This window comes from Sinocyclocheilus grahami, unplaced genomic scaffold (genome assembly GCF_001515645.1).
Source record: "Sinocyclocheilus grahami isolate Dianchi unplaced genomic scaffold, SAMN03320097.WGS_v1.1 scaffold473.1, whole genome shotgun sequence".
NCBI lineage: Eukaryota > Metazoa > Chordata > Actinopteri > Cypriniformes > Cyprinidae > Sinocyclocheilus > Sinocyclocheilus grahami.
The window spans coordinates 746469-764551 of record NW_015505652.1 but is presented as its reverse complement, the minus strand read 5'-3'; the positions used below and the strand labels follow the sequence as shown (position 1 = coordinate 764551).

General features: G+C 36.1%; 1 protein-coding gene across 3 annotated transcripts in view; it reads right to left on the bottom strand.

Annotated features, from left to right (window-relative positions):
- Nucleotides 1-2889: 2889 nt before the first annotated feature.
- The window catches only part of LOC107553470 (beta-taxilin-like), a 16772-nt gene continuing 1578 nt past the window's right edge, over nt 2890-18083 (bottom strand). The window contains exons 2-10 of one of the 3 annotated variants that reach the window (XM_016235673.1): nt 17275-17560; nt 15076-15167; nt 14353-14523; nt 9405-9599; nt 6858-6977; nt 6292-6366; nt 4938-5030; nt 4495-4590; nt 2890-4418 (exon numbers count right to left, since the gene is read on the bottom strand). In XM_016235673.1, coding sequence (XP_016091159.1) covers nt 3402-4418; nt 4495-4590; nt 4938-5030; nt 6292-6366; nt 6858-6977; nt 9405-9599; nt 14353-14523; nt 15076-15167; nt 17275-17557 — 2142 coding nt within the window. In that variant the 5' untranslated portion in view covers nt 17558-17560 and the 3' untranslated portion in view covers nt 2890-3401. Of the gene's footprint in view, nt 4419-4494; nt 4591-4937; nt 5031-6155; nt 6231-6291; nt 6367-6857; nt 6978-9404; nt 9600-14352; nt 14524-15075; nt 15168-17274; nt 17561-18083 lie in introns of all 3 variants that reach the window. The other 2 variants (XM_016235672.1, XM_016235674.1) reach the window with 2 other exon arrangements.

Genomic DNA, 18083 nt, shown 5'->3' with positions numbered 1-18083 from the left:
TTCTTTTTTTATGGTTCTTGCAAAGAGATTGATTCTTCAGAGGTGGAAACTTGACATTGTTCCAACATTCGATGTCTTGCTGAGTGAACTAGTGGGCATTATTCATATTGAGAAGTTACGATTTATTAACAATGATAAGCTAGATATATTTTGGAAAATATGGAAGCCTGTATTAGATCACTTTGGAATGTGATAACTTTATTTATTTACGCTGGTTTTTATATTGCATTGTACCTTTGTAACTCTTAAATTTATTTACCTAAATATTATTATCTTGTTATTGTAGTATTTTTTGTATTTACTTATTTATTTATTTTTTCCTCACACCCTGTTGATGTTATCGATGTGATCTGTTTGGAACTCCTTTATTTTGTGCATCAGAGATGTTTATTTGTAACTACTAGTATACCGTACTATCGTTTTCATTTTGGACCTTTGTTCTGGAAAAACAAATGTCATATTAAAAAGCTAAATAAAGTAAAAATTCTTGCAGCAGAATTGTGAATATATTGTAAACGAGAGATAGAGTACAATGGTAATCCGGCAAAAAGAGCATTACAGTAGTCAAGACGTGATGTAATAAAAGCATGCACTAATGATTCAGCATCTTTTGGAGAAACATAGGATCGAAATTGGGCTAAACGGCGAAGCTGGAAAAATGCAGCTTTGGATAGTTTACTAATGTAAACATCCAGAGTCAGTGAAGGATCAAGAGTTATGCCTAAATTTCTGACAGTAGCAGATGGAAAAATTCTTGTAGCATCAAGGTTGACACTGGGAGCATCTACTATATTTTGTAATTAAAGTAATTAACATTTCTGTTTGGTTCAAATTCAAACTGAGAAAATTAGAATTTAGACAGGAATTAAACTCTTTAACACAGGTAGATAGTGATGTGGTCTGGTGAATAGAATCTGGTCTGCAGGCAGTGTATATCTGACTATCATCAGCATAACAGTGATAATGAAAACCATGACTACGGATAATATGTCCAAGAGGCATGATGTAAGTAATGAATAGTAATGGCCCAAGAACAGATCCCTGGGGAACACCCTGACTGAGTAAAGTAGTGGGAGATTTATAATTATGCATAGTGATGTAGTATTGTCTATCAGTGTGAGATAGGAAGAGAACCAGGATAGTGCAGCACCTGAGACACCTATCTCTGAAAGGTGGGAGCAAGTAATATCTTGTGACAGACAATATCAAATGCTGAGCTGAGGTTGAGCAGCAGGAGAATGGAGAGATTACCTGAGTCACCAGAGAGTAACAAATTGTTGACAACCTTAACTAAAGCCGTTTCAGTGCTGTAATGAGAGCGAAAACCAGATTGAAATGCATCGAACTGGTCGCTGAGAGCTAGAAAAGACTGTAGCTGATTGGCAACAACTTTTTCCATAATTTTCTAAATAAATGATAAATTGGAGGTTGGACGATAGTTGGTGAAATCAGCTGGGTCCAGGTTTGGTTTTAAGAACAGGAGTAACAGCAGCAGTGTTCAGTGAAATTGGAACAGTGGCAGAGATAAATGACATATTTACTAAGTGTGAGATAGGAGCATAAATGACAGAAGTACAGTATTTCAGAAGGAATGTGGGTGCAGGATCTAACTGGCAGGAGGAAGAATTATAGTTCTGTATTATTTCAGCAATTAAGGTTGGAGTTGTCAAGGTAAAATTAATTAACAGTTGAATAGATTGAGCTTGCTCACAAGTAGAAGTGGTTGGTTCAGTGCCAAGAGACCCACATAGAGCGTCCAGTTTTATTTTTAAAAAGTGGCGCAAGAAAGAGCCACTCAAATCATCACATTCATATCGACTGAGACTATGGCTAGGTAGCTGGACTAATTTATTAACCATGCTAAACAGTGTTTTTGGCCTATTGTTAGCTTTATTGATGATGTCGGAAATATAGGAAGAGTGTGCTGCATTCAAGGCAGTTTTATAATGCCTAATATTTTCTGAAAATATTTGAAAAGAATGGTCAAATTTATAACTTAATATTCTAAAATAAGATCTTCTTTATGACGTATGCAGCCTAGAAATGCGACCTCTGGATGATGCAGCCTTCCATTTGAGAAACGGCCCAAATCATGCAATGAAAATGATCCCCCTTACCTGACCCCAGCCCTAAACATACCCATCACTGAGACGTGAGCCAATCAGGTAACTTGTTTGAAAACGACCCTCTGTTTTGGCCTTGCCCAACGATCTGGTAACTCCCATTACTTTCTGGCAGAAACAAATGAATCAGCCGTTTTGAATGAATTGTTTGAATGAATGATTCAATGAATCACTTAAGACAGGGACTTGCCACCAACTACTGGCGGATTTTGTGGAGTCATGTTTATTTATCCTTGACAAGGCCTAAACCAACCAAGGTATCATTGAATTATCTTTATGGATAGGAATCAAATATATATATATATATATATAACTTTGTTCAATATCGCACACCACTAGTGCATTTATCAACTGCAATGTTCTAAAAACCACTGCGAGCAACCAACGTCCTGGCAACTATTTTCAGAAAATATGAAAAACTAGTAATTAGCTGTAATCTGCCTTTATTTAATTTTAATTCAACTTAAATATTGTATGTCTACACTACACCAACAAGTTCTCAACTTTAAAAATGGTTTACTGGAATAAAAAGTTTTACGTTTTCCCCCCTATTATTTGTTGCCCCAAACTGTAGTAATTTGTGACAAACCTTTTCCATCTCAAGTCTGAAAGTGGTGTAAATTTCATTGCTTAACAACCACCTACAGTAGCACTGTCCTGGCAATTTTCTCCAGAACATTTGAAAACCTATTGTTTAGCTGTAATCTGCCTTTTTCACATAATGCTTTGCATTAAATTGTATTAGTCATAGAACTAAATGTCTTTGTGAAAGATAACATTTTATAGGATTGTCAAGAGCAGACATTTATTTGAAGGTACTGAGAAAGTATTACAAATGGGGAAAAAGTCCTTATTACATTCAGGAAGCTAGAAATTCATCCTTATAGTAAACTTTCATAAAGGAACGTGTTCTACGACCAGTCTGTCATCGTCTGTAATAACTTATAAGGCCAATTCACACTGCACAGACAGATGCAGACCAACGACGACCGAGCACAGTAAGCCTACGTCACTTCTCAGACATACCAAGACTCGATAAATGCTGATTCAACATTCAGTTGGCAAAAAACAAGCACAGACCAACACCAACAGATGCTGACAGGAGTAACACACTGATCAGACAAAACCTGGCAAACGTGTCTGTTGCTGTTTATTGGCATCTGCCAGTGCAGTGTGAATTGGCCTTTAAACTCATCAACAACAAGACTTGTCTAAGTACACAAACAAACAGATCTAGAAATGATAAAAAGAAAAACTCCTTTGGTAATGCATTTCGGCTTAGCTTTTATTCGGGCCCTTTGCAGAACCTTTCTTCTTGGCTGGAGCTTGTTTTTTAGGCTGGGCTTTGCCGGCCTTCGCTTTTGCCTCTTGGGATTTTGCGGCTTTAGGTTTTGTCACCGGTGCTTTGGCTTCCTCTGAGGCAGCTGTGGCTTTCTCAACATGCTCCTCTTTGAGGGGTTCTTGTTTGGGCGGCTCTGGTTCAGGTAGCTCAGGTTTAACAGCTTCATCTTTGCTATCTTCTTTCAAGACAGGCTTCGGCTGCTCTTCTTTGAGGGGTTCTTGTCTGGGCGGCTCTGGTTCAGGTAGCTCAGGTTTAACAGCTTTATCTTTGCTGTCTTCTTTCATGACAGACTTTGGCTGAGTGGATTCCTGTTCGATCGTCTCTTCCGCTTTTGTTGCCTCTTCCTGGCTTAGTTCCTCTTTGGCGGACTCTTGTTTTCCTGTCTGTTGTTCAGTGATCTCTGGTTGTAGAGGCTCTTGAAGAAGTTTAGATTCCGTCTCAGGCTTGGAGAGTTTAGGATTTGTGGGTACTGATGGCTTCTCTTCGTTTACTCTAGCAACCTCTGGTTTCTTTTCTTCTGTGGTAGAGGGTTCCTCTTGTGTTGATTCTGGTTTATCCTCTGGTTTGGTGGACTCAAGTTTGGGAGCCTCAGGAATGGCTGGAATCTTTTCTGCCGTCTTCTCTTCCTCACTATCAGATTCTCCAGCATCATCTGTTATGGAACTTACCAAGGAAGCTGCAAACTCCTGCAGACGGATCTGCTCCTCTTGCAACCTCTTCATCTCTGTGGTCAACATTGGGTTGGGAGCCGGCTTAGGAAGTTGGACGAGCTCTGGAAGCTCATCTACTTGGGGCAAGTCCACCACTGGTGCTAAAGTCGCATTTTCTAAGGACCGTATTTCTTTAATTTTGTCATATAAACTTTTTCTTTCATCCTGCAGTGCTTGGCACAGAGTCTCTAGACGGTCGATTTTCAAAGTGAAGAGTTCAAACTCTTTGGCCTTTTCTGATCTCTGTTGGAGTGGAGTTAATCAGTTAGTAAGTGAAAAGCTAATGGTCAAATACTAACAAATTGTGTGTGTAAATTACCTCCTCAATCATTTCAACAAGAGTTTTATTGCAGCTTTCAAACCGTGTCTTCCATATACTTGACTCCTTTTCCAGCTTTTTCATCTTCTTTGTCATCTATTCAAATAAAAACATGATCAGCATATGACTTATATGCTTTAAAATAAACATTTTAACAATAAACATAATAAAGGCATTTAAGTTGTTCACTGCAAAAAAAATAAAATAAATCCTATTCTTAACAAGCAAATATTTATCACTGGTTTTAGGTATAAATGAGTTAAAAAGTGGGAAAATCTGACAAAATACACTTTTAAACTTTTTCTAAAAAAAAGTCTTAATATCTTATGCAGTGTTGCTTCTCAAGTAAATTTATCTTGTAGGATATTTTCACTGGAAAACAACTAAAAAGTTGTAAAAAGAAGACTGTAGAAGATTGTAAAAGTGTGCATAATACAACAAACCCTCTCCATCTCCTGTTTGAAAGTGATGTAGATGTCATTGCTTTTTGCTAGTGTGTTCTGGAACTCATCAAACTTCTGGGAGTACAACACAAGCTGTAAGAAGAGAATTAGAGTTAGCATCATTCAGAGAAAATCATTGTAAATATCGCCTTTTAAAGATTGATAAATTGTGCCGTAAGAAAAACATGCATGATGATGATGATGACATTTGCACTTATCAGCTTGAACTTCCTTTTCAATTATTATATATTGATTGTTTAAATTTATGAAGAATTGATTGATACATTAATGATTGAATGGATAAATAAATAAATACATATTTAAATATTTATTTATTTTTATTCATTCATACATCCATTCATTTACTTATTCATTCATTCTTTTGTTTACATTATGGACCTGATGTGAAAATGAAAGAGTTAATCACTGATTTTGCAGCTGCAATTTACTCAATTCATCTGCAGTTAGTCAACGCAAATGTTCCATTCAAAAACACAGAGCTTTAAATAAGTGAACACATTCTACAATGACTCAGTATGTAATGTGCAAGGCATCACTTATTTTTTTATAATAGCAGCAGTGAAACTCATCCAGGTCATATTTGCTGTTCAGCACTTGTGGCACTTGTGAACTATAATAATTCACTGAAATAATATTTTTCTGTCTGTGTTGTCACAATAGAGCCATGAGAGAGAGGAAGCCTTCATACAGCCATCAACATGATTAACTCAAAGAGCTTCATTATCTTTTTTGTTGATTCAGAGACAGTGAGATGTTGTCACATTCATTTCCTTAAAGAATTAATCAGTATCTAGATGATTTATCTGCTCTAAGACAGAATGATAATATTTCTCAATATGCACCACATTTTTGATGCTTTCATTTCCTTTTTTTTGTAACTAGAAAACCTAAAATTTTGCCTTTTGTGTTCCACTGAACACAGATTTGACAGGTTTGAAACAACATGAGGGTAAGTAAATGAAGACAGAATTTAGGCAAAACTGTAAAACTCTCATGATTGCTTTTCATAAACATCCGTCTGTAATTTATCTATCCATCTCAGCTGAAATATATTCAGGCAGTGCATTTAGTGCAATTGCACCTAATGGCTATGAATCAACACCGTAAATGGCCTTTTAAGGATCAGCGAGAGAAACGCCACAGCTAGAGAGGAGAGAGTGTTGGATTGTGGCTAATGCCACAGCGGTAGATATTCACCTGGGCCTGCATGACAGTGTGCTGCTCTTTCAGCTCTTTAGTCTGTAGTTTCCACTCTGCAGCCTGAGTGAGTAACTGGTTAAACACAAGACACACACACACAAACAGGTGAGAGAGACCGAGAACTCTGCATTACCTGTTTCTTCATCTGTAACTCCTGCTCCCTCATTGCGTAGCATTTCTTTGTTTTTTCAATAGCCTCTTTAAGCAACTAACAACATAAATAGTGAGATGTTAACATGTGCCAATTCTTGAGATTCACTGAAACATTTTTATAAACAGGGTCCAACATGAACTTTTTGCCACTCTTGAGAAAATTTAAGTTAATAATATAGTAATATAGGCTATATATTAAGGGACAAAACAAAGATCCCAGATACATTTTCATTGAAAAAACATGGAAAATGTTCCACTAAGAAAACTTGCAAGTCACAACAGATGTTTTATTTGAATGACACATTCATCGCTTCACTTATCAGGAAATGTCAGATTACCATATCAACTTAATATATTATGTTGCAGTTCTTTATAAAATGACCTTTTACAAGCCAATTATTACTTGCATTTTGCACTTGATGATTGTTCATTTTAGACCCTGCTTGTAAATAAATTCATTGTAAGCACATGTGAATGAATTAACCTGCCCTTCATTTTACTTGAGGCAAATCTGAAGAGCCAGAATAGGAGATCTGTGTGTCTTACATATTCCTTCTCCCTTTTGTGCTTCTCTTCAGCTTGACTGAGGAGCATGTTGGCTTCTTGCAGCTTGGCATCTGACAGTTTCTGCTGTAGATCTCTGTGTTTGAATATCTTCTTTAAACTCTGCATAAAAATACAGGGAAGAATATTTATTCAGGGACGAATATATTTTATTTTATTTTGTTTTATTTTTTTATTTTATTTTATTTTTACAAAGTCGTTTGAACCGTGCTCTTTTGTTACTTAGTGTTTTATTTTGGTGTGCCGATCTATTAGATTACTTAGTATATAAAACCATGATCTGCATTCACAAAAATGTATTATTTTACATTGATCACCAGTAGGACAAAAAAAGTAGACTGTTTTTGTGAGTGCAGATCATGGTTTTATATTTTATTAGATTTTTCCATTGTCCAAACCACTCGTCTTATTTGGGGTCGCAGGGATGCTGTATTTTATTTTTGTAGTTAGTTTTTCCAGCTTTAGTCATTTCTTGGAACAACATTTAACACGGTACAACATTTTAACGTTGAGAATTTGTGTTTGTCTCTCTCCTGATACACCACACAGTGTGATTATTCACAAGCAGAACATGTTCCAGGATCAACATGCTTTGTTGTTCTTGGAACAGCTTTTGTATCAATCGTGCTTTTACACCTAAAATCAGAGGGCGGTGATTGGTCAATAGGGATGTTGTTCCAAGAACATGTTCTTCTTGTGTAAATCACATTAAGCATGATGCATCTCACTCTTATGATGCGTGGCTCTACCGCAGCCAGCAGAAGGCAGTAGAGACACACGACACAATTCAATTTCGAGTCAGTTAAATTCTTGGGGTCTGTTTTAGCCAGCCACCACACAGCTGTGTGTGAGCAGTCTCTGTGGTACCCATCAGCATGACAGATTGAGCTTAACTTCCCCTCACATCAGGCTTGTCATTCCTCATGTGATTAGATAGAGAATACTAGAGTGTTCTACAAGGTGCAATATTCACTGTCAGACCAGGCGTGAATCACTGAGTCAAAGTCCAAAAATACAAGTATCTGCTGTGCATATAGCAGGTTTAGAAAGTGTGAGGGTGTAGTTTCCTCCGCCTCGTGTCGTGAAATTACAGCTCTGGCAGACTTCAGCTCTAAAACACGCATATGTTTTTATGCATAGTGACTGTAAAAATTGCTCATGTAAACTACCAGTCAGAAGTTTGGAATAATTATTTAATGTCTTTGAAATTCTCTTGTGCTCACCAGGGATGCATTTATTTGATCAAAAATACTACAAATATCACAGTTAAAAAACAGTTTTTTGAATTTATTTTTGATAGCAAAGCTGAATTTTCAGCAACCATTACTCTAGTCTTCAGTGTCACATGATCCTCCAGAATGAATTCTATGCTGATAATAATTCTATGCTAATACCTTTAATAACTGATAATAATTGAGCAGCAAATCAGCATATTAGAATGACTTATTTTGTTTGATTTCTTCACTCGTGATGCTATATTCTCAATCATAATCTTTACATTCTTGTTTATAACAGTCATTGTTGACTAAACCTAAAACTATTACAAATATTATTAAAACTATAAAAATATTTCAATTAGTGTTTTCGTTAACTGAAAAAAGCTGAAATAAAGTCAAATATAAATATTCAATGAAAAACCTAAACAAAATACACAAAAATTATGGCAAAACAAAACTAAAATAAAAATACATTAAAGGTAGAGAGAAATATTTAAAAATAATAAAAATACAAAAGCACGTAATAAAATTACTTGAACCAAATTAGCATCTTAGAATGATTTCATCATGTGACACTGATAATGGAGTAATGCTGAAAATTTAGCTTTGCCATCACATGAATACATGACATTTGATTTAAAATATATATATATATATTCAAATAGAAACCAGTTATTATAAATTGTAATAATATTTCACAAAATTAATTTTTTTACTGTATTTTTAATCAAATAAATGCACCTTTGGTGAGTATAAGAGACTCATGACATATGACATTTAAAGAAATCGTAAATATTCAGAACTTTTGACGGCTGTAGTTGCAGAGTTTAAAATAAGTTTTGAACCCCAATAATGGCTCATTAAATTTTTCTGCTGGACCAGAACAAAAAAATCCAATCAGATGCATTATCAAATGTATCACAATCATTTATGGTGCACACTTACTTGTACCAAAATCTAATCTCGACTGTGCCTTGGGGTGCAGCTTTAAACTGATTTATGACTGAATCGCTTTGACAGATGTGTTAGATATTGTGGTGTTTGAAATCCTCAATTCATTGTGCTGGCTTTCGCTGCACAGGTCTTCGGTCTGCTTCACACCACAAGCACATATTTATTTTAGGGCCCATATTAACAGGTTACAGTCTTCACACTGCCCACATAAACAGCACAGTGCTGTGCAACTGAAAATAGAGTTCTGTTGCAGCAGAAGCACTGTGAACGGTGGGCCTGCTGGAGCTCTGCTTATGTGTGGATTTAATGCATTTCAAATCTAGATATTATGTTAATGTGTGTGAATTTCCGTCAGTACCTCTTCTCTCCGCTCATACTGCTCTATGATGGTCTTGAGTTTGCTGGCCAGATCACTGTTCTCTTGGCACAGCTTGTTGTTGCGGTTACTGTGCTGCTCGATCTGATTCTGAATGTCCACTAGCGTACTCTGGAAATGAGCAGAGATCTCCTTCCGCTTCATTTCATCCTCCTGCAGCCTCTGCAGACTCTCCTCCTGCAGGGAGAAAGAGAAGGAAACGTGTGGGAAATCTGGGAATATGCAGCCTTAAGTGATGAAAGCAATCTAGATCTAGTACTACGTGAGACGGAACTGTGATTAGATTGTCAAAGTCAAATAATGTATTGTGTTTGATAGCATTTTGTGGTAGAAATGACAGTGAAGGAAATGATATTTTAAACATTTGTGGAATAAAATGGCCAACTCTTACTAAAGCTGATTTCATAGTTTGCATTTTATATGGCATAAAATCCAAACAATTAAACAATATTTTGTATTTGACATCTTGATTTATCACAATTGATATTCACCTTGATTATTTTTCGTTTGTTGCTTCATTCATGACATATTTAATAAGAATAATAATCATATAATATGTTCATAATATTTCATATTTTATTTCAGTCATGCTCCTCACTTAAAGTGTTGTCTTGCTGATAACAGTGGTGTCATTGTTAACTAACACAAAAACGATTTAAAAAATGTTAATTAAAATAAATCTGAAATCAATCAAATATAAATATTAGATGAAAACCTCAACTTAAAAACACTCAAAAATGAGAAATTTGAATTTTCAACTAACTGAACTAAACTGAGGTGTACTAAAATAACTAAAACCAATAGATTATGACCAATAAATCTGACAAAAGCACATTACTAAACTTAACTAAATGACTAAACCTGAACTTAACTACTTAAACTAAAATTAAAACGAACAAATTCAAAATATATTAGTCAACACTACAGTAGTATAAAGATAATACTAAAATAACACTGGTTGACATGTACACTTTTTTTAATTAAATTTTGTGGCAAAATTAAATAGTAAAACTAATGGACATGTTACAAATTAATATAAATGTACATTTTCATTATTTATTGTGTAAAAAGTATTGAACAATTCATAAGAGTTTACGCTTTATAATAGTTTTTACTTCATATAAAACATTAAAATGCATTATTTTTAATAAAAGTAATATATATAAGTTATAATTAAGGGACAACCTTTTGGAAGGGGCTTTTATTTTATAGATATAGTAGAGAGTCACAAGAAATATAAAGGATAGAAGGAATGGACATTTTATAGACCCGACTTGAACCTGAGTGGCCCACATGAGCACCATAGTGCAACATGTCCAAAGCACTAACCGCTACTTTAACTGCATTATTTCGACCTTACAAGGTCTGAATAGTGAAGGCTAGTTTATGATCCTATTAATCAAATGTTGTTAATGACGTATTAAGCTCTATGAGATCTATATTTGTTGCACTAATAAACAATATTATCCTTTTTTAGTATCTGGGATCGGATGTGTGAATGCTAAACAGTCCTGCCATCCAATGTGTGCGCTTTGTAAGCATGAGCTCCTGTTTCAGAGGCGCCAGCTTCCTGACTCAGCTAATTGTAAGGAACCCAAGCATGGAGTGTTCCTCTCCAGGGCTGAATCTGTTTGCTTGCCTGTGTTTACACATGGCATGAATCTCAAGCTCCCACCCCGGGAAAGGTGAAGCTGTATTACCACTACGCAAGCTCATCACTCATATAAGCGCAAAGGAAATGACCCCAGATTAAATCTAATTTACCGTCCTCATAGCTGAGCCTCGCACCTACACACAGGGCTTAGATGTTCTGCTCTGACCTGCTCATTAATGGCTTCCATAATACTTGAATTAAATTGATTGGGGAGTGAACAAGGTCAAAGCCAGCCTCTAGGGAAGGATAGCATCAACTTCCAAAGACATGCAGAGTTCATATTGGAGCAAGAGTTTAATACCTTCAATGCCCGGAGGAGAAAAAGCAACACAAACGTGATTAGAAAGCTCCTCAAAAACAGAAAAAAAGTGTGTGTGTTAGCATGCTGGGACAGAAACCGCTACCTACAAAGTCATCCAGCACCTGTTCAGCGAATAGTACAAATGGACCGAAATCAGTCGCTGAGAAAATGGCTCCAGGTGCTTTGCACAAGATTCATAACATCTTTCATATTATGTACACATTCACCGAATGGAGGTGAAATTGTCTCTTGGAAGGCAACATAATTGTTTGGCAGAGTGAAAGAAATGAGTGGACTGCTATATCCGACAACTGGAAACATTTCAAGTGCTGAATAAGTGATGTAAAATGACAAATATGGCAGCTCAGTTGAGAGAGGCATTCACAAATTAGGGTGCCGTTTAAGTGCATCAGAAACATACAGCACGACCAGTGAAGTCCGATTCCCTTGTTAATGATTCTTATGAGTCGGTTCTTTTTATTGAATCAAACACATGTGACTAGTGAAGGTAGTGATGGGAAAAATGAAGCTTTTTGAAACCCTGAATGAATCATTCGCTTTGCTTTTTAAACACTATTCAATATGACATTCCATCAAATTTGTGTTATTTTTTTTATTAATGTGTAATGCTTGTGTGTTATTGGGCTGGGCTTGGAAAACTATTCAATATTTTTTTTTAAGTGAAGTGACATGTGGCCAAGTATGGTGACCCATACTTGGAATTAGTGCTCTGCATTTAACCCATCCAAAGTGCACACACACACCGTGAACACACACCCGGAGCAGTGGGCAGCCATTTATGCTGCGGCGCCCGGGGAGCAGTTGGGGGCTCGGTGCCTTGCTCAAGGGCACCTCAGTCGTGGTATTGAAGGTGGGAGAGAGTGCTGTACATTCACTCCCCCCACCTACAATCCCTGCCGGTACGAGACTCGAACTTGAACCCGGTTATGAGTCCGACTCTCTAACCATTAGGCCACGACTTCCCCCATTTGTTTGATTGTCCTCCCTTTTGTATTACACACACATGTTAAAATTCATTTAATTTATTAAGAATTAACCTACATTTTAAAACTGATCTTTGGTTCATGACATAGTGTCAAACCATAGGAATTTCGAAATGTTTCGAAACCAAGGCTTGAAATCGGCATAGATTGCTTTTTAAAACATATCCTTCTTATTTGTAATGAGAGTTTATACACTGTTTATAAAAATGTAAGCTATTTTTGAAGAAACATTACCTTTATGATGTAATATATAAAGATAATTATTTTTCTAATGCAAACTTGATCATTTTGTGTTCTTATTTTTATGTTTTTATAAAAAATATTTGGCATAAGAACACAAAATATTCATGGCACTATTTTGTGGTGTCTAGATAGGCTACACAATAAAATTAGTTGTTTTCAGTCGTTCACATGATCTCAATATGTGATCTCAACTGCTAAATGTAAAATAAAACAGCTTGTAAGTGTAATAATCTCATCATAACTGTACTATGAATTTCTTTATATGTGTAAATCGTTTTAAGGAGTTGCCTAGTTAAATCCATTATGCAGATTTCACCTCAAAATTAGCACAGAAAATATGGAAACCTCTGCAGATTCTATCTGGGATGTAGATGTAGTCGCTGTAGCATCAACAGAATGGAAGTACAGGAGGCCACGGCCTCTGCAGTGATTTGAGCCAGCGAGATATTCTTTTTGACTTTTGATTTATAAAAGAAGGGCAAATGCCACTGAAGCTCGGTAACACTATCCCTCTTGTCATAGTGACCTGTCAGCAGCACTTTGAGTCTGAGAAGTCAGTGTCTCATCGAGGCAGAGACACAGAGTCACTGCAGAAACGTCCCACTGGGCTCAAAAACGCCGTCTCCTCAGAAGGAAGTTGGATCGACTCAATCTCAGCAATCAAAACATTGACACGAGTAACAGGATAACAGGAAATACTCTCCCACATGTCAAACAAGAAGTTGTTATAAGGTCTGTTATTATGGTCCTACTGTATCTGTTTCAGATAAATGTACCCCTTAATGGCACATAAAAACAAAACATTGATCGCTGTTCGTGTCAGTCAGACTGCTTTTCTTTATAAGTGGTTCTTATTTCAGTTTTATCAGTATTTCAAGTAAGTATGTGATCTGTTAGACTTTTTTTTTAGTTTAGTGATAGAAAAATGGCAACATCCCCCATAAATTCAGTAAATGCAAGTATGAGACAACTGAATTAAGAGTATTATTTTAGCAAAAATGCAACAGTGTGCTTTTGTGGTCAACTAATTAGTTTTTTTTTCTAAAATTAAAAATATTCTAAAAATATAAACAAATTAAAATGATAAATGTATATATATATATGTATATATATATATATATATATATATATATATATATAATTTTATTTAAAAAACTACCACTTTTTAAAGAGTATTTAATTATGCAGCTGTGAGTTTTTTAATGAAAATGTTGTTGCAGTTTAGCATTTGTATTTGTGTTAACATAGACTACTGTTCAAATGTGAGATTTTTAAATGTTTTTAAAGAAGTCTCTTATGCTTTCAAAGGCTACATTTGTTTGATTAAAAATACAGTAAAAACAATAAAATTGTGAAATATTATTCCAATTTTAAAATGTTTCAGTATCAATTAAATATTCTGATTTGTCGCTCATCAAACATTTCTTATTACTTTCAGTGTTGAAATTATAATTTTTTTTGTGGAAGACATACTTCTTTTTTTTTCCCCGAGATTTTTGGATGAATAGAAACTTAAAAAGAACAGCTGACCCCAACTGACCCCAAACATTTAAATGGCATAAGAAAATAGGCATGTTTATTTAAAAAAACCCCACATGAATTCAGACAAAATAAATAATGTATCATAAATATACATCCCCCCCCCAAAAAAAATAAATCTACCAAGTAATATCATAGCTTAACTTTTCTTTCTCAATCTCTTAAACTGTCAGTAGACAATGTTCTCACCTTCAGTGTCCTGTTATGTCTCTGAAGCTCCCTGCAGAGCATCTCCAGCTTGCTGCGGGCCAGGATGGCACGACTGTGCTCGAACTGAAGCTGATCTCTCTGCTTGACCAGAAGACCCTGTCTCTGCTGAAGCTGCTCCAGCTGTTTCTTCTCAGTCCTGCGGTCCTCCACCTGCCCCATATGTACAAAACACACACAGGTGTGATCCATACATCATCTCATACGCCGCTTTAACACCTCTGGCTGGTCTTAAGCTGCTTTAGATAATGTCTGTCTGTCTGCTTGTTCAGACGTCATCGAGAGGATTTTGGAATGACAGACTTTTCCAGTTTTCCACATTAACACAGAGCCCTTAGATTGTATATATCTGAGAACAAAATCCGATTTTGTCTGATTTTCATAGTCTTCTGTCATATGTTCTTCTCTACATGTCCCTGTCGTTATCTCTGTGTTTTGAAATTGAAGAGAGTGTTGTGGCTATCTTGTGTGGCATACGGCCTTGTGTTCAGACTCGCTTATTCAGCCCAGGGCGTCGAATATTTAGGTCATCGCAGTATCAGTGAAACCACTCTTAACATCACACCAGGCGTTCTTTTATTTTCTCTCCGTGTCAATCCGGTTTGTGTTCTATTTATTTCCTCTTAACTGTCCTCCATGCATTGTTGTTGCCGGCGGTGAAAACTGTTCAGAGAGCGGCGTTCTCTCATGGGTCTGGATACTCACCAGCTCAGTGTATTTCTTCAACACCATTTCCACTTTCTCTTCTGGTGAGCCGAGCTTGTTCAGGCTTTGCAATAAGGATGCGGCCTCTTTACCTACGAGACAAGCGTTTTCCGTTCAGATCAGAGAATGAAAAGATAAAGAAGATGAGCAGAAGCCCACAAGGGAGAGTTCTGCACGCAAGCTTCAAAACAAATCAACGGGAGAAGTGGTGGAATCACAGCATGATAGCGTTTACTAGGATAAAATGGTTGAGAGAAGCAAACAAGGCACAAGACATATACTCAGCCTTAAGGGGATAGTTCATCCAGAAATGAATCTCTGTCATTATTTATTCACCCGCTTGTCATTCAAAACCTTACGGTTGTCTTTTTTCTATATAAATCTCCCCCCAAAAAATCTTCAAAAACACTGTCAAAGTGGTTCGTAACATTTTTGTGCTGTATTCCAAGTCTTCAGAAGTCTTAAGACAGCTTTGTGTAAGGAACAAACTGAAAAGTTTGAATGAGTTCACAAAATCAGACTGGTCCAGTTTTTCAGTTCAGCTCATAGACTCATTGAGTAATTTGGTTGCAGTGGCCACCAGCCCAATTTATCTGTGACTATTCTTACACAAAGCTATTTATATGACATCAGAAGACTTGAACTATTGTGCATGAGTCACATGGACCACTTTTATGATATTTCATGATTCATTTATGTGAATTTTTTTTTTTTACATGTATGTGTGCTTTTTGAATCTTAAAAGCTCCAACAGCTGTTCATTGTAATTACATTCAAATGCGTGACCAGTACATTATTCATATTTTCTCTTTCTGTGTTCCACAGAGGAAAGTCATACAGGTTCGCAACAACATGAGCAAGTAAATGATGACAGAATTTTCATTCCTGTGTAAAAATTTCCTTTAAGCCCAGAGTGTGTCAGAAAACTAAGTCAAGCACTAGAGCTGTCTGCATTTGGTGATGATGAAGTGGGCTTTAGTATTGACGTGAGCATTCTTTCCTTGAGAATGGAAATATTCCAAACAGTTGATTACTACACTCATAGCACTCGACCATCCTGCTGATAGAAAAACCCAATCACTGTTTATGACTCTCCATCTGTGCGATTGAGAGGTGCTACATACGGCATTATTTTTCAAACATAAAACAGCAATCCGTTTTCTCACTGAAATCTCTGCTCTGTGGGTCATTTAACAAAATGAATGCCATTTGTGTCACTCAATCATACATTACTGTTGAAATGTTTGGGTTAAGGAAGATTTTTTTGTTCAAAAGAAATTCATACTGTTGTTTATTTATAGGATGCATTAAACTGATCAAATATGACAATGTTACAACAAAATCTATTTCAAATTATTAATGCTTTTCTTTTAAACTTTCCATTTATCGAAGAATTCAAAAAATTATGTACTGTATATATCGTTATATATCATGGTAATATTTCCACAAAAATACTAAGCAGCACAGTTGTTTTGGACATTGATAATAACAAATGTTTCTAAAGCACCGAATTAGCAGATTATAAAGATTTCTGAAGGATCATGTGACAATAAAGCTTGGTGTAATGGCAGCTGAAAATTCAGCTTTGAATCACAGTAATGCATTCTGCAATATATTAAAACAGAAAACAGTTATTTTAAATGACTGTTTGTTTTACTATATTAAAGCAGCACTATGTAACTTTTGGCGCTCTAGCGGTTAATAAACAGAACTGCACACATCCCGCGGAAGAACATTCCAACCGGAGCTACTTCTCTAAGTTTATATCTATGGCGATTCACGCAGGTATGTGTTACTCCGCAGCGGTGACGACCCGACCAAGCTACAATAGTCCAAATAAAAGTACTTATTATAAGTGTACCGTAGTGATTCGGAATAAGACAAAAAGCGCGGTTTGGAAGATGAATTCATGATGTACTCGCTCATTATATACATTTGGCAAATTTTGAACATAGAAAAATTTACATAGTGTTGCTTTAACTTGACACGGCACATTGCAATTTTTATTATTTATGTGGTTGTCAAATTTAAAATGGCATCTATTTCATAGAATGACCCATATAATTTCTTGACCAATTATTGACTGATTTGGCCATTCTCAAAATTCTCTTTGTGGGGTTTAGTCTTTTAGTTTGTCTGTTTAATCTCAAGACATTTACACTGTTTATCAAACGAACAGAAGAAAGGCCAGTTGCTCACCCAGGCCCTTGAGAATTTTCTTATCAGCTATCTGCTCCTTCTCTGGAGTGGCACCAGCTTCTTGTGGGTCGGCCTCTTTATCAGCCTTTGCCTCCTCTTCCTTTATCTCCTCAGACTCCAGGATGGAGATCTGCTCCTGCATCAGGCTGGATGCTGCTCCATACGTGTTGATTATATCCTCTAGCTGCCTGCTGAAGTCCTCCATGGGGTCCACTGGCTGCTCCTCTGGGACATTGACTTGTTCATTGGCGTTCTCAGAGGTCTGGTGACTGCCTTCCATCATCTGCTGCAAAAATCAAGTTAACTATATCACAAAAGTGCTTCAGAAGAAAGCAGATTTATTAGCAGAGGTAGAACAGCCAATTCCTTGATTACACTCTTGGCTTGACGCTGAAATGAGACTGTCGAAATTAATGAGAAGTGATTATGCATTACTTGTAGAGAGGTTTGATACGACTCTCTGAAATCACCAGCCACTAAACTGAAGATGAATGGCTTTTGGCCAGTTTGTGGTATGTTTGCATAAATAGAGGGAATTTATGTTTGAAATGCATGAGGTTGTTTGAAATGTGAATTCAAATTTGGGGAAATGATTAATGGATTTGCCTCAGGCAGAAACAATATGGATAATAATGAAGTGACCTTGAAAAATAAATATTTGCAGAAACTTAAAACTGGAAATTGGAATGTGAAGTGATTTGTCTACATATACAATAACAATGGGAAATTTAATTAGTTCTATCTATTTGTCTTGTTTCTGTACTGATACTGTTTTGTACTGATATTTTATTAATAATTATATATATATA